This window comes from Manis pentadactyla, chromosome 1 (genome assembly GCF_030020395.1).
Source record: "Manis pentadactyla isolate mManPen7 chromosome 1, mManPen7.hap1, whole genome shotgun sequence".
In the NCBI taxonomy this organism is placed as follows: domain Eukaryota; kingdom Metazoa; phylum Chordata; class Mammalia; order Pholidota; family Manidae; genus Manis; species Manis pentadactyla.
This window is the reverse complement of record NC_080019.1, coordinates 90,129,553-90,146,613: the sequence shown is the minus strand read 5'-3', so window position 1 is coordinate 90,146,613 and position 17,061 is coordinate 90,129,553. Positions and strand designations below refer to the sequence as shown.

The 17,061-nt window shown below is 37.3% G+C and overlaps 1 protein-coding gene across 3 annotated transcripts; it reads left to right on the top strand.

The window, feature by feature from the left end:
* The first annotated feature begins 94 nt into the window (after positions 1-94).
* Positions 95-16,036, top strand: CCNL1 (cyclin L1). 3 transcript variants are annotated; one of them, XM_036904124.2, is made up of 11 exons: positions 115-759; positions 1,031-1,105; positions 1,592-1,701; positions 7,324-7,444; positions 8,514-8,578; positions 10,345-10,444; positions 10,554-10,658; positions 10,757-10,898; positions 11,119-11,230; positions 11,329-11,427; positions 13,637-16,036. In XM_036904124.2, exons 1-11 carry the CDS (start codon positions 457-459, stop codon positions 13,650-13,652), a joined length of 1,248 nt encoding a protein of 415 aa, XP_036760019.1. In that variant the 5' UTR covers positions 115-456; the 3' UTR covers positions 13,653-16,036. The 3 variants fall into 3 exon arrangements, with proteins under 3 accessions (XP_036760020.1, XP_036760019.1, XP_036760018.1); XM_036904123.2 differs by lacking the exon at positions 13,637-16,036 and adding an exon at positions 12,139-12,936 and having other exon boundaries at positions 317-759; XM_036904125.2 differs by lacking the exons at positions 10,345-10,444; positions 10,554-10,658; positions 10,757-10,898; ... (1 more) ...; positions 11,329-11,427; positions 13,637-16,036 and adding an exon at positions 8,816-9,890 and having other exon boundaries at positions 95-759.
* The last annotated feature ends 1,025 nt before the right edge of the window (positions 16,037-17,061 follow it).

The window sequence follows — 17,061 nt, the reverse complement described above, 5'->3', positions numbered from 1 at the left end:
CAAAGGGACGCACGTTCTCGACAAGTGACCCAAATAACGCAGTAATTGTAAATTTTTGCCAACTAGCTTGGAAATAAGGTATCTTGTAAAGCTCGCTTACTATTCTTGTGGCTAGAAATATTACAAACGCGGCAGCTTGGACTTGTTTTAACTAAAGACACGGCCTCCCTGACCACTCAGGGGCCCCGGCGGAGAGGTCATCCAGGCCACCCGAGGGTCCCCGGAGCAGCCACCGACCCCCGGGCGGCGCCGGGAGAAGCGCGGCTGGCGAAGGCCAGGCCTGAAGGGACTAGCTGGCGCGCGCCAAAAGGGCGTGGTGACGTCAGGGCGGAAGCGCACGCTGCGTGAAGCGGCCCAGATCCCGGCGGTCACGGGAATATACGTCGCGCCGAGAACGCCGGTTAGTCTCGCTCCGGGTTCCGGCTGCGTTGGGTGTGCGTGCGGCTCTCTGAGACTATGGCGTCCGGGCCTCACCCGACCGCTACCGTTGCTGCCGCCGCCTCGTCGGCTGCCCCGAGCGCGGGCGGCTCCAGCTCCGGGACGACGACCACGACGACGACTGCGACGGGAGGGATCCTGATCGGCGATCGCCTCTACTCGGAAGTTTCGCTCACCATCGACCACTCGCTGATTCCGGAGGAGCGGCTGTCGCCCACCCCGTCCATGCAGGACGGGCTCGACTTGCCCAGCGAGACGGACTTGCGCATCCTGGGCTGCGAGCTCATCCAGGCCGCCGGCATTCTCCTCCGGCTACCGCAGGTCAGTGCCCAGCCGCGCGCCGCTCCTCCAGGCCGTGCCCTCCGCCGCAGCCCGGTCCCGCCGTACCCCGGCGGCGGAGGGTGACTCTCGGGCACCCCAGGCGGGGCCAGGCGTGCCGAGGGCGGAAGGCCGCGGCGGCCAGGAGAGGACCCGGCAACGAGCTGTTGGCGGCGGGGCGGGGGAGGGGAGCGAGCGACGGCACAAAATGGCGGCGGTGCCTGGTGCGGGCCCGCCTGACCCCTGCGCTTACGTTCTTCTCTCTTGTCTGCAGGTGGCGATGGCAACGGGGCAGGTGTTGTTTCACCGTTTTTTCTACTCCAAGTCTTTCGTCAAACACAGTTTCGAGGTAAGCATAGCGGGGGCAGGCGAAAGGGATTTCTTCATCCGGAAATGGGAAGGAAGGGGTAGTGTCATCATCAGCCCGCTTTTCTAAAAAAGGGAGTGGTTGGTTGAGTTCTTTGTACCTAGTCTCACCCAGCGGGAAGTAGGGACTTTCAGACTGTTACAGAAACTAGAAAATAACTATTGAGCCCAGGTGCCCTCTTGTCAAGAGTCAGTTCTAAACCAAATTGAAAACTTATGTGAGACTTGGGCTTGACTCTGGATTCAAAATTAAGAGGAATTAAGCAGCAAAAGAAAGCAAAATAGTGTAGTTAGTAAGCCTATGGCCTAGAAGAAGCGTCAGTTGTGATTTTATTTCACCAGAGGTTGTCCCAGTGATGTCCTTAGATTTCTTCATCAGAGCAGTTAGATTTTGAGAAGGGCATTTTTTCTAACCTGGTATTGCCATAAACTACCAACTGTGTTTAATGCATCACGGGTTTTTTTTCAGATTGTTGCCATGGCTTGTATTAATCTTGCATCAAAAATTGAAGAAGCACCAAGAAGAATAAGAGATGTGATTAATGTATTTCACCACCTTCGCCAGTTAAGAGGAAAAAGGTAAGATTGGCACTATTGAAAACAGCCTCTCTTGCTACTACTGTACTGTGCACCAATCATCAAAACATTCTTTCCTCTCAAGTTAAAACCTGATGCAAAGGAAAACTGACTCTAATTTAGGTGTTAAAATTCACATAGGAGCACACTGATACTTAAACTAATTTGGAAAAAAACACAATTAACCAGCTATCTAAAGTTTGTAGAGGCAGTTACATTTGTGGACAATCCTAACAGTGCTGTGAAGCCAGTCCTGTGGTTTAAGATTAAACAAGAAAGGGAGTGCATTTGGCTCAAGTGTGAGTGTATTCTGTAAGTTATTTTTCCCCTCCCCTCTCTGAAAGACTGAAGGCTGGAAGTTGAAATACCGCAGCTCGTTATTATTGTGGCAAAGTTTTGTGTAGATTGTTTTTCTTCTCGAAGTCCCAGTTAATTCTTTATCAATTGAGGTTGGCTTTTGTTAGAATACTTCTCAACATTGAACTACGATATATCGCATAATACCGGATCTGAAAAGGACTGCAGGATGATAAAGGTTGAAGTTTGAAGTCAAAGGGATTAAACAGGTATTTTGTTTTGGTCAGATACAGTCTCAGTGAGTCGGTTAGAAAAATAACGGGGTTGCATTTAGATAAGGCCCATTTATTTGATCTTGTAAGAAAATGGGCCAAAATAGTGTCATCTTACAGGTGTTGTGGCTACATGGTAACACTTCATGTGGACCTTTGTGTTCATGTGAGGCGGTACCAAAGAGGTTTAGTTGCAGAGCTTCCTTTTCTATAGGTGATTTCTGTTACATACTGCAGAAGGATGTCTTTGGTGTAGATTAGCTCTTGTGTTCACTTTTTCAGAAATTGTGGTGTTAGACAAACTTGTACTGGTTTTGAAAGGAGGTTAGATAGAAAAGGATTTTAAGTTGTTTGGGGGATTGGGTGTTGGTTGGTGCCAAATAAGTGTCCTACCTGAGTGGTTGGTCTTCGTTGGCTGAATCTGTAAGTTGGCAGTAACGGAACTATTCAGAGACAAGCAAATAATAGTAAGGTAACCTTGAAACGATTAGTCTAATTAAAAAGTCTGAAACATTGCTACTCAGTTTCCACAGCATTTTTCAGTTTTCTTAGATTCCTTTTTCTGACGACATCCTTCATTCACCTTAACCATATCCAGGGATAGACTAATTTTTTACTTCACTTAAATATATCTTCTGGCTTCTTGGTGAGGAATCACTGGAAATTGGGAAGATTTCAAGTTGGTATTTAGTATGGTTTGAGCTAAAATTTGTATTTAGATAGCCTAAATTCCTCAGGATGTTTAAAAAAATGACACTAATCAAAAGGCTCTTTATTTTCAGTTAAAGGAATTTGTTTAAAGGAAATAACTTTCTGTTAGTATTCTTTGAACCATTGAACGAACTATTGTGTTTTCACAATTACCTACTTAGAAATTTTTCTATGAAACTTAGAGTATTCTTCTTATTCTTTGATATCAGATTAGGTCTTAACTATATTAACCTTGGAATTTAAAACACTTTATCTGACTGACTTGTGTCTGATGTAAGTGTGGTTTTTTTTGGTCATTATCACAGAGAAATTGATTTTGTCTCAGTCTTAGAAGTCTGCTTAAAGCATGAGATTTAAAAGGAGTTGTTAATTGCATGGAAGCCTTTTTTTTTTAAAGCAGGATGTAAAAGTGTTTCTATGCATTTACAAGTTTACTCAGACACATAACTTGTATATGTTATTAACTTCAACTCTTTTTTCCCTTGCAACCGACTATACAGCGACCAGCTACATTTACCAAAGCCTGGGTGATGTGGAGTGGTACATAGAGATGAAGCTGTCGTCATGGCAACAGTGAGTGAAGTATCGAAAATCCCCAAGGAGAAGCCAGTGCTCTGAGAATAGGTCACTGGAATCGGGGACTAACAGGTTGGCCACTGGTGAACCATTTAGAAAAACTCCTGTTTCTTGTTACAAGCTTTTTTCTTTGCTGTCCAAGTTATTAGAGCTATTGCTTACTATTTTTTGCATAGATTGTCATTAGAAAGTACTCACCAATATTACACTTAAGTTAGGTAACGTAGTATATCAGTTTATCTTAATAATGCTATTTGTTTTAACTTAAATTATGCATAGCTTTAAATTGTAGTGTGATCTTGTGTAGTACAGAGGAGGCATCACTTTTGTAGTCTTTATTTAGGTCACTTTTTCAGTTATGGCTACACATTAGAATCAGCAGAAGAGCTTTTAGAAAGTACCAGTGCCCAAGCCCCATCCTGGTTTACTTGATTTTCTTTCTCTCCCTTCAGTTTTTTTTGGTAGTTTGATTAATTATCTTTAAGATCAGAGTATGGCTGAATTTAAAGGGAAGATGGCTTTTTCATTTCATTTGTTTCTGGTTGCAGTTTCTGAGATGCAGCATATTCCCAGCAAATTAAAGGTTTTCTCTAAGTGTTAAGGAGCCCACATTCATGCTATAAGGCTTGTCTGAAAGAGGATAATTAAATCTTCAGACTGGTGCAATCACTCATTGGAGAATATGGTGTATTTTCAACATGTATATAGATCATACACTGGAGTTGGAAGGATCTTAAGTGATTTTGTCATTTAGTCCAGCCTCCCTCTGCAGTTTATTTTGCTGGCTCTAAAGGGGGGGTGACTTCGGTTTGTTTAATCATCACTAAATATTTTTTGAAGTAGGCATAAATTTCAATATATAAAGTACTGAGCAGCAGCCTGCTTCCTTTTAAAACTTCTCATCTCATTTTAGTATAATCTTTTGAAGAGCTAGTTCCAAATCTTGGTCTGTGTACAACAGGCCTGAGACTAACCATGTTTGGCTCTTTTAATCCAGTTTCTTTTTTTTTTTTTTTGTTAACTTGTGTTTCAACTAAGTTAATCATGCTAAAGGAAGAACAGCTATGGCCAAAGCCCATGATTTCCTGTTAAGACTAAAATTTGAAAACTTTTCATACAACTTAATCTGAGAAATTTAAAAGCATGGGAGGTAGAGTTAGGTTTAATTGATGAATGAAAATTATTTTTTTCTCTAAATATACAAAGGTTTCTTTTCAAGAGATACAAAAATGAACCTCTCCAAACATTGATTTGGAAAGGAAAGTTTACCTAACTGAGAAAGAAGAAATTCTAGCAAGCTTTAATCCAATTTAACCTGCTTGTTATAGCCAAGGAAAGTAGTACTAATTGATACTGTTACTGTAAGAAACCACTACTTGCTGAGACAGTTTCCTTGAAACTTTTCTTATGCTGACTTAAAGGGATACAGTTTTCTGTTTCTGGTAACAAAATAATTTTATGAGGTAATTGTAAATTATATGTTCATTCAGTCTTCCTGGATTTGAACAAAATGAAAGTATCAGATTACACACCCACAAAGTTAACTTGGAAAACTGTAGGTAACAGTAGGCCTAAGAAAGAATGTAAAGTATGTAACTGAATTACAGTAAATAATGGGTTTGGTTTTCTTAGATTTTGATAGAGGAAAAGGAAAGATTGTGGCAAGACAGATAGGAAATAACAGTTCAGTTGAGTGGAATTAATGAAAGATTCAGCCTGATTTGGTGCCAGTTAATAAGCCATAATTCAAACAAGTATTTAGCTGGTTAATTGAAAGAAAAATAAATTTTCATAGAATTTAAAGGCAACTTTCAAAGCAAGATTAGTTAAGAGGTATAGATGAGTTTGCTCAGCATAAATGGGGAAAAATGAGAAAACTGCTTTGATAAAATTGTGTAAGGATTGTAGGGGTGCAGTTTACTCTGAATTGCAGAGGGTAAGGAAGTGGTGGTGTGCAGCTGTCCTGTCAGGTATTCTATCCTGATGCCTGTTGAAGGAGGGCCATCAAAAACTAGTACCAATTAGTCTGAGGTGGATTTGACTTTCCAAATTTCCTGTTATGATAAAATCTGAAATATAAACCTAAGATCTTTATGGATGTTTTCATGTATTGCTTGATTGCTTTCATTTGAGTTGTATTTGACTTTTTCCTGAAGACATGATTAAGTTGTAAACTATTGTTCTGATAAAATGAATTCACTGTTAACATTTTTATGTTAGAAATCAATCATCTTCCCAATTGGTGGCCTTATTCCTCAAACCTTTCTGTGTGATGACAATTGAGAGCAAAGGCCAGTTTTAGCTTTTAAAAGTGACAGCTGTTTTCCATCTTATCTGCTTTGCCAACTTCTGTTTCATGTTATTTGATAGAAATCATACAGTGTAGAATAATTTGAAATTGCCTACTAGGCATTCCAGTTCTGTAACTATGTGGGTGAAAGTAAGGAAAATAAACAGGTGATTTTTACTCTTGATATGTTCTGTTTGGGTGGTTAATGTAGCTCATTTCAGTTTGTTTCCTAATGTTCAAGTGCATATGTTTAATAAGGTTTTTTGGTTTTACAACACATTTTTCTGGATTTGGTGTGCATGGTAAAATGAGTTGTGAGTTGGGATAATATTCAGAATGACTTGCTTTCAAAAATAGGTGCTTGTGTTTTGCCCAGAGCAAAAACTCTTGAATTTTTTGACTGAAAATGAATTTGAGTACGGGAGAAAATACTTAAATGTTCTCCCCACATAGCATACCGTATAACCAGTCTTAATAAAAATGAACTCCTTTTTGTTGGTTAGATCTAAAAAAATGTATCAAATAAAAGATAATTGGAACAGTTTCTAGGCTTTTAAATGAAAGTCTTAAGTCCTGACTAAAAACAAACTTCTCAGTAAAAAAAACAGTTTTGAATTTTGTAAGATAGTTATTTAATTGAACATACTACATCCTAAGTATTGAACCATTGATGCGTATATGGTTTCTGCATCATAACTTTTGAAGCTGTCATAATTTAGTCTGGCACAGAGACCTTGAGTGTTCTGGTTAACTCATTGTGATCTTCCTTTCTCTTTATGCATTGCATACTTAAGAAAATGGCCTAGTAACTACAATTGGCCAAATTTAGGCTTGGTTTTTATTGATCACTTTGACTTTTTAATCTGATTTTAAAAACATTTCTTTGGTAATTGAGCTGAACTTTTAGTTTTTCAGATCATTTTCTTTAATAGAGGTAGATTTCTTGGAGCAGTTTGTTTAAATTAATTGCCTGTTTCGTGGAACCTGGATTAACAACCCACCATTTTTCCCCTAATACTTATTTTGGCCATAAACTAGCCAAGAGTTGATACTTCATAAGAATGAGTGAAAACATCACTATGATCTTACAATATCTTTACAGTAAGAGTGCCTTAGTTTTGTCATTGGAAGGGTCTGGAGACTGAATGGGATTTGTGATAATAAATCAAGTGCTTGCTTAATTAACATGTATACCTAAAATGTAATCTACATGAAAAAATCAAGAATAAACGCAAAGAGCATTAGACAGAATTTTTTTCACTGCAGTGTTGTTATTTTCTATAGGAATTTAGTCTAGAAAAGTATATATTTAATTAGCATAACTTGGACAGCACAAGATTAATGCTTTAACTTGTTTGCAGGAGTTTAAAAAGCTGGTTTCTGTTGCCAATAGTTGGTTGGAAGGGAAAACGGAGATGCCACAAATAAAATTTTTTGGATGTGCAAAACAGTTTTGATTTTATTTCTTACAAACTATAGGACTCCAAGCCCCCTGATTCTTGATCAGAACTACATTAACACCAAAAATCAAGTTATCAAGGCAGAGAGAAGGGTGCTAAAGGAGTTGGGATTTTGTGTTCATGTCAAGCATCCCCATAAGGTGAGTTTTAGAGTACAGAAATTACATTCGTAAGTATTAGGGTTTCTTTTAAATTTTACTTTACATGAATTCATATGTTTACATTTGAGAGCTAACCTTGGTTTAAAAAGCATCCTGTTGGATACTGAACTTTATCAGTAAAATAGGAGTAAGAAAGCCATAGGTTCAAATCTTCACCTTTATTGTGTGAGCATAGTTAGGTTCTTTTTGTCCCTGTAATTAACCTATTTTCGCTACCTAGAAAATGGGAGATTGTTGAGATAACCTCATTCCAAGGAATAAATTATACCTGCAAAGTACCTGGCACACTGTCTGTGACCAGGTGAAATCCTCAGAGTGGTAGCTGCTCGTTATTACTCTTTTTTTGGACATTGATAGGTTTTCCGGCATCTCTTGGCTTGTGTGTGGTCGTAATAGCACAGTGGTTATGAGAATGGGTGCTCTAGGGGCAGAACTAGCTGTGGTACAAGCTTGTCTCTGCCATTAGCTGTGTGACCTGGCAGATACCTCTGGTCCTCAGATTCCACATCTCTATAAAATTGTGAAATGGGAATGATTTGATTATAGAGGTTGTGAAAGATCTGACCTGAACTGAGGTAAAGCTGTTTATATATTTTATTTATCACACTTTAGTTTGATAAGCTTCATTATAGATACATTGTTTGATTACTTACTGTCCTATCCATTCTGAGTGTTACAGTAATATGATCCCCATTTAATAACTAAAAAAGCATTGTTTTTAGAGTTCTTAACATGAGAATTGTACCTTAGAAAATTAATCTAGTGCCTGCCGTACCTGTCACATAGTAAAGTGTTGGTGAAAAGTTAAGCATTGTTTTTAATTGAACTCCCATTATTTTCCTGTATGATCTTGGAACATAATTCTTACAAAATCCTGTAGCATATGATAACCCACATTGACTGTCAGGTCCATTTTAGGTTGGTCCTATTTGTAGTTTATAAAAGAACTACAACTTGGACCTAACATTTTTCACTTAAATTCATTGAACTCTGTACTCTGAAAGAACCACTGGTATGCTAAATTCAGTTTTTTTCCCTTGTTCTTCAGATCATTGTTATGTATTTACAAGTCTTAGAATGTGAACGTAATCAAACCCTGGTTCAAACTGCCTGGTAAGTTGCTTTTTTACATTTCTTTCCTAGCCAGGAAAACAGAAGCAGAAATAAAGTAAGTTTCATTTTCCCTTTCCAAAATAATGAGATGAGTTTGGTTTGGTGCTTTTGTTTTTTTGTTTTTTAATCAAAAGGTAAATAATGCTTATTTCTGCTTCCTGTTTTCTTGGCTTGACTTGTTGCTTTTAATGGAGGACTCAATTTAACTTTGTTCTTTTTTCTACTCTTTAATTAAAGGGTAGTCCATGATGGTAAGTCATAGAACTCTGCCCTCTGCACTTCAGCCCATGACCTCAGGATGGCCTGATTGGCTGCCCTGCTCTCCAGCCAATCCAGTGCAAGCTCTCATCCGAGATTCACTGAAGTGGTCCATATCCATCTGGCAGCATCTTCTAGTTCTGTCGGGGTGTCAAAAGGATTTGTATATTTGCTTCTAGAAGTAACTATTCAACATGCATATGTATTTAATGTATACCTTGTAACTATCAAAATGAATAGTTCATTTTTGATAGATTTGTTGTCCAGCCATTATGAATTAAATGATTTTTTTTTGTTAGAAGTTTGATAGATTTCTATTTTTAGTATGTATAGCATGAATTCTACCAAGGAAACTATAACTTACAGTTTAAAATGGGCACCATTCCCATATTGGATGCATTTATAGCTGCTGGGCTGTTGCAGGCAATGATACAGAAGTAAGAAATACTTCATTTTTAAAAGATGCTAATATTAACAGAAGCACTTTAGAACTTGGACTTTTGACATGCAGATGTGTAATATTTGGAGTACTCGCTTATTTAAAGGTAAAATGAGTGTGGTCCAACCACAACTACTTTCTCAAGACTGTTGATGTGCAGGACTGAAGGGACATAAATTTCGTATTCTTGACATGACTGCCATGCTTCTTTTGGACTCCGTGAATATTACTAATACTGGGAAGTCTCATTGCTTTTATAAAATGCATGTCATTTTTAATATATGTTCCATAGAACAGAATTTATCAGCTTTTGTGGGTAAGGAATTTTAAGACATAGTGTTTAATTTCAATTTAACCTTTTAAATAGTTTCTTCAGTACTTTAGGAATGTTGGGAGGGTTCACTAATAGTCCAGCAATTTATTAACTGAAGTAGTTCATCGCCTTTATTGATACTAGTCATACACAAAAAGGTATGTAAACAAGGCTGTTGTATATATTTATTGCTGTTTACTTCCCTACCTAGATTTTTTGAAGTAGATTAGATTTCTTAATTGAAATATAACTTAGTGATTGCATACTAAAAATAAAAATGCCTTTTTACCCCTGTTACAGTATTTTTTGAGTCTTTGAAAGAACTTGTTGACACTGCTTTTCATTGTGGATAAAGGAGAGATGGTCAATAATTAATGGCTTGAAGTATTGTTGGAGTGGTGTGTCATTTCTGAAACCATTTCTCTCAGAATTGACTTTTAAAAAAAGCATTGCAATGCTTTTTATAGAAGTATATTTAAAACTTGGAAGTTCTATTTGGAATAATTGCAATTATTTTAAAGGTCCTAGTTCATATACCAAAAGAAGTTGAAGAACACTGAAGGGTGGTTCTCATGTTAAATTCTTACCTCTTATTATTGATTTTTGAGTTAAGAATTGTGATATGCTAGAATATCAGATTGTGGATATAAATATGAGAAGAAAAAAGAATAAAATAGATTGAGTCTCCAATTTTATGTAAGTTTCAGAAGAACTGGTTTGTTTATGCACAAAGCTTATGGTTGAAATATTTTTCAGGAATTATATGAATGACAGTCTTCGAACCAATGTATTTGTTCGATTTCAACCAGAGACTATAGCGTGTGCTTGCATCTACCTTGCAGCTAGAGCACTTCAGGTAGGTATTAGAATGTGTTTTGTCCTATAGGGTAGATAAATCCCAAGAATTAGAATTACTACTCCTAATAAAAACTGAAAATTTAAAACATTATTTTTCTATGGTTTAGATTCCATTGCCAACTCGTCCCCACTGGTTTCTTCTTTTTGGTACTACAGAAGAGGAGATCCAGGAAATCTGCACAGAAACACTTAGGCTTTATACCAGAAAAAAGGTAACTGTTTACTTGTGTATGTGTGTACCAGTACTTTCTCAATGCTAAGAATCTAAGCTATTGTAAAAGAGAAGTGTTAACTCCATTTTACGCCACAGCCAAACTATGAATTGTTGGAAAAAGAAGTAGAGAAAAGAAAAGTAGCCTTACAAGAAGCCAAATTAAAAGCAAAGGGATTGAATCCTGATGGAACTCCAGCCCTTTCAACCCTTGGTGGATTTTCTCCAGCTTCTAAACCATGTAAGATTGATTCAGAATTGAAATAATTTGAGCACTGAAGGTGTATGGTTTATTAGAAAGCTTTAGCATTTAACAATAGCCCAGCAACAATGATGTTAAGAAGCTGTTACTGTTTCATTACTTCAGCCAAAGACTAATACTTGAAAGCATGGTACTTTGAAAACAACCTTTGATCCTCTGTTAAATCCAATAGCATATCTTTATTATGTTTTTAAAAAAGCATCACCAAGAGAAGTAAAAACTGAAGAGAAGTCACCAATCTCTGTTAATGTGAAGACAGTCAAAAAAGAACCTGAGGATAGACAACAGGCTTCCAAAAGCCCTTATAATGGGTGAGTATACTTAATTTAGAAAAACTGGTCTAAGGAGTCTTTTTATGTATTTAATTTCTAACACAGTAAGTATAACTAAGATATTGTTTCTTTTGAAGTGTAAGAAAAGACAGCAAGAGAAGTAGAAACAGCAGAAGTGCAAGTCGATCAAGGTCAAGAACACGATCACATTCTAGATCACATACTCCGAGAAGACAGTAAGTAAATATTCTCTTAGGGAAAGCAGTCTTATCCAGAGTACTTAATTGCTTTTTTTAAAAATTGAACATTAATTTTTTCAAAGTTAGGCTAGATTTAGGCATTTAACAGGAGGCAAATTATGAGAAATGAGTTTGGAAATATGCACTGCGTGTATGTGGCAGTTTTGTTTGTCTCGTGGCTTAATAGCATTCTGTTCTGGTTTTGAATTTTTTTTTTTTTTGGACAATATAGGGGCTGGCCACAAAGTGCTGTGGAGGAATATAACATCTTTTTTGTAATGTGAAATCATTTTTTCTCCAGTTTCAATTAGAAAATACAAATATTAACCATTTATTAATGACCAACAATCAAGTCAACCATTGCCAAAGAATCTTCTTCCTAGGTAGCTTTGTAATGAGATAGTTACTTGGGGTTCTTAGTGGAGTTGTTGAGCATTTGGGAAATAAAGCGTAGCTGTCTAGGACACTTTGTAAAAATTACTAATTGCTCCCCTCCTTGGAATAGACATATAGTACATTTGTTTAATATTTGTGTAGTATGTTAATAGGCTGGAAGGGAGGTATAGGGTTGGGGAAATTTAATAAAAGTCTTCAGTCTAACCTGTTCACACAGGTCAGTAGTTCTGTTTTGAACCTCTTAGCACCACCAAAAAAATAATCTGTTCCCGGCAGAGACTGAATCTAAACCTCAAATTTTTATTATCTAAGTTATAATAATAGGCGGAGTCGATCTGGAACATACAGCTCGAGATCAAGAAGCAGGTCCCGCAGTCACAGTGAAAGCCCAAGAAGACATCATAATCATGGTTCTCCTCACCTTAAGGCCAAGCATACCAGAGATGACTTAAAAAGCTCAAATAGACATGGTCATAAAAGGAAAAAATCTCGTTCTCGATCTCAGAGCAAGTCTCGAGATCATTCAGATGCTGCCAAGAAACACAGGCATGAAAGGGGACATCATAGGGACAGGCGCGAAAGATCTCGCTCCTTTGAGAGGTCCCATAAAGGCAAGCACCACGGTGGCAGTCGATCAGGACATGGCAGGCACAGGCGCTGACCTTCTTCCTTTAAGCCTGCATCAGCTCTTGTTCTGCCTGTCTGCAGTGTGGTGTATGGACTCATCATCAGAACATTAAAAGCAAACTCATTAGGATTTGATTTCTTAAAACCCTCTAGGTCTCTAGAACACTTGGGGACATTTCTTTTTGGAAAGAACTATGTTAACTTTTTTTTTTTTTGCACATTAAAATGCCCTAGCAGTATCTAATTGAAAACCATGGTCAGGTTCAATTGTGCTTATTATAGTTGTGTATTGTTTATTGCTATAAGAACTGGAGAGTGAATTCTTTAAAAATGTATCTTATTTTTATACAAATCAAATTGCAGACACTGTTCTATTTAAGTGGTTATTTGTTTAAATGATGGTGAATACTTTCTTAACACTGGTTTGTCTGCATGTGTAAAGATTTTTACAAGGAAATAAAATACAAATCTTGTTTTTCTAAACTGCTTCAAATATCTTATTTAAATAAATTATTAAAAAGCAAAATTTTAATAGTAAAATGGCTGTACTGATTTTCTCATAAACCTGTTCTTTCCTCCGTGAGCCATAGTTTGAGATTATTAAAATGTAATTCTAATCCACATAGGGAACTAGTAACAGTTTCACCCTACATATGGAAAAAACAAATGGGACTGGCTCAACAGGGTAATATTAAATGTTCTATTGTAGCACTAAACCAGTCTCCAAGTTGAAACCTATTTGCACATAGGTGGTACCATAAGGTTATTTTAAGTCTTTAAATACTATCTATTCCTAAAGTGAGCTATGCTCTTGAACAAATCAAAACATTTAACATGATAGTAAATTAGACCCAGTTATTGAGCTTTAAAGAATCCCCTTAGGTATTTAGTGATCATTTTTATCTAGGCGAGGAGAGTTAACTAAAAATGGGGCCTGTCCCCCACCCTCCTCTGCCAGACCTGGCAAAGTAAAATCTGACCACAGAAAATAAAGTTTTGTTGAAAAAGCCAGAAATCATATATCCAAATGAGCATTTTTATTACTCCTATCAAGTTATTTTCCCAATATTTTGGAAGTAAATTTAGAAATCTTAAAAGGCCGTAATAAAATATTTCATTACTTTATAGTTACATAAAGCTTTACATTTTTTTACCCATCTTGATTACTTACCTTGTCTACTAGACTTGGCTCCAAATGATTTGTTGCTGTTTCAAAAAACCAAATACACCCACAGAGAGATGAAGATTTACTGCCACTAAGGATGCTTAAAAATAGTACAGCTTCTGAAGACGATTACAAAGAAGATTCGCAAACATGTTCACCAGTGGCGGGCAGTGGGGCTAGAAAGGAGAAAGCCTCACAAGGCAACCACAGTGACGGAGACAAGACTCATTTGGATATAAAAATGCCGGGTATGCTACTTAAATCAGTTCTTTAACTCTAACTAATATGGCCTAGCATGGATGAGCTGAAAGGGAGGAAAAGCAATTATGAATGTTCTGTATGATTTTATAGTACATGTTGCTGAGCTGTAACCGTTTCTGAGGAGCTTCAACTGCCTTAAATAGTAAACAGTTTGTCCTTTACAAGATAAACAATGAAGAAAGACAATGGCAGATGTCAGCAGAGGCCCTATTTAACAAACTAATCTTGAAAATGATTTGCCTTCATCTTTGGGAATAACTATGAGGGTGACTTGTGGAAATGAAGACAGACCTGTATTTGGAGTGAGGCTTGAATGTTAGAGATGGCTTTAGTATCTTTTCCCATGTGGCGTAACTTTTGTTACTAAGTTTTCTAGGTGTCAGACTGAAAAATTTACTGCTTTGCATGCCTTTAAAAACATGTTTCTGTTACAGAAAAAGCAATCTTCAAACTTTTCTTAAGAGAATTTCAAATAGAAGTAGAGTACCTGTTAGCTCAGAAAATAATGATCAATTCATGGTCAGCCAACCTTGTTTATACCTCAGCAATTCACTCCACCTTCCACCTTTATTTGGAAGAAAATCCCATTCAAATAGTTTCATCACCAAGTATTTCAGTCCAAAAGGTAAATGCAAACAGCCACAGTACTTTGATGATACACTTAACAGTACTGCCCTACTACATCAGTATCCAGATTTCCCTTACTGTTTCTAATGATTTTATAATTGGTTTGTTCAAATAAGGTTGGTCGTTGCCTTGGTTTTCATCACAGATTTCCATGTTTGTTTTTTCCCTTATAATTTAAAGAAGTTAGGTCATTTGTCCTGAGACATTTGTGACGTTCTTGGTTCACTGTAACCTTATGGTGTTCACTGACCTGTTTTTCTGTTCCCTGTAAACCTGTAGAGTAGAGTTCAAGGTTTGATCAGATACAGGTTTGACAATCTTACTGGTCTAAAATTCATACGTCTGGGGGCCCAGGCTATGTGTTATTCTAGAACTAGTACTAGATTGTTGCCTCATTCATCAGGTAATTGACTGAGTCCCCAATTCTCAATCCATTAGTGCTTGAAAGTCAACAGCCTTGTATGCATGTTCCCCACTTGTGTCATTACCATATTTTCCATTAAAGCCGAAAATCTTAATGTGGAAAAGCTGCTGTTAAGTATTCGTGCTAATGATCCCTGTTTTTAACACACAGTCTTTTCATGGAATTTCCTTTTATAGAATGTTAACATTTGTCCTTTACAATTGGTCTCTTAACCCTAAAGGAAGACCAGTGAAATTGTTGATCATTGTTCCATTTTAAAATGGAAAAAATACGTAGTCATAAAAATGACTACATTTTTACTGAAATTAAAAGTTTTGCTTTATAGCTTTGGTCACTGTTAACATCGGTTACTAACCCCATTATTAAGCCTACAATCTGCATTAAAAGCCTTATTTAAAAATTTTACGTTGGCTTTCATGAAAGTTTTCAAAAACAAGATAATTTTATAGTAACAAATATTCTTCGTCTTAAGAGCCATTTCTTAACTCACCATGGGCTGTAACAGATAATTAATGAAGGTTAATGGCTTTTTTTAAAGAGCAGATTTTTCCAAGAATCGTTAAAAACACAGACACTCAATTTAGCTTGAGAGATTGACACTATATAGGGGTTTGATAAGGAAAACTATCACTTCTCCCACTGGGAAAATTGGAAAGGAAGCAGCTTTCATTGAGTGGGCCTTGATCCCCCCATATCCCCTAGAGTGGTTATTTGTGTGTCTGGAAGGCACAGCTTAACTTCATTTGTAACCATTTGAACTTTGTCCATTTCTGGAATGGAAGGAACATGTACTTCCATGTCAGCTCGGCATTCCACTCATTCCTCTTACTTAGGTGACTTGGCAAGTCATTTAACCTCTTGTCTGCAGACTGGCCCTTATCTCACAGTATTTTGTAAAGTATGTGTTAGGCAGATAGAAGGATATTTCCATCCCTGTAATCCAAACAGTTCATATTTAAAAATGCCTAAGAAAAGTTTGAATTCTGTGTTTCCTATGAACACAATTCAAAATACAGCTGTTTCAGAATGCTACCTCACTGAGATGAGATCTGATCGTGGGTGGTGCAAGATTTTAATAATTAAACCATGAAAACATTGGGCTCTTTGATTCCAGGTGTCCTCTTGACCCTTCTGCTTTTGCCACCTCCGCTCATATAAATCCAACCCAGTTCTAAGTACAGAGGGAATTCCTACCCTGCCTGCTTTTATATGTCATCAAATTCCTTCCCTCCATGTCAGCTTTCACGTCAATAGTATGGGTTGTAGCATTTCTATTTGTATACCTTTGCTACAATCCTTCAAATGGCAGCTAATGATCTATTTAAAACGTTCATCACATGTTAACAAAGTTTCCAGTGGTTTCCCATTTCACTGCATAGACTACAAACCCCTGACTGGCTGTATGTGATCTGGTGCTTGCCAGCCTCTTCTGTCACCATCCTCTCTCTCTTCACAAATACATGTATCCCTGAGCCTTTGCACTTCCTGCCCTCCCTGCTTGGGGTGCCCTTATCCCAGATCTTACATGCTTCATCATTCAGGTCCCCACTAGGAAGTCTCTTCAGAGGGGACTTCTTTTTACACTCAATCAAAAAAGCCACTCTAGATGCTCCCATCAAGTTCTATTCCTTAGCACTAATTTTTTCATAATGCTTACCACTATCAGATTAATCTTGTTTTACCATTGACTGTCATATCCAGAATAAAAGTTTCCAGAGAACTGCAAGAAGTGGTTTATTCATTACCATATGCCCCTTACCTAATTCTACAATAGTGTCTGGCCCATAGTAGGGTATGCAGTAAGTACTGAGGATTGAATGAATTTCATTCACATCATGCTAATTTCCCAAGTGACACTTTTGAGCTCTCATCTTTCAAGTTTGAGCATCTGCTCTTTATCCAACTGCCCTTCTAGTCAATGTATATATTCCTCTTACAAAGTTCTAGGTCCTGGAGCTCATTCTAAAGTGGGAAAATAGTTATGTAAACTATTTTGTATAGTTTACATAACTATATAGTTGTCTGCAGACTGGCTCTTATCTCAGTGTTTCGTAAAGTATGTGTTAGGCAGATAGAAGTGTAATGTGGTTTGTATTATCTTATAATAATCTTTTGAAAGTAGAATTTTGGA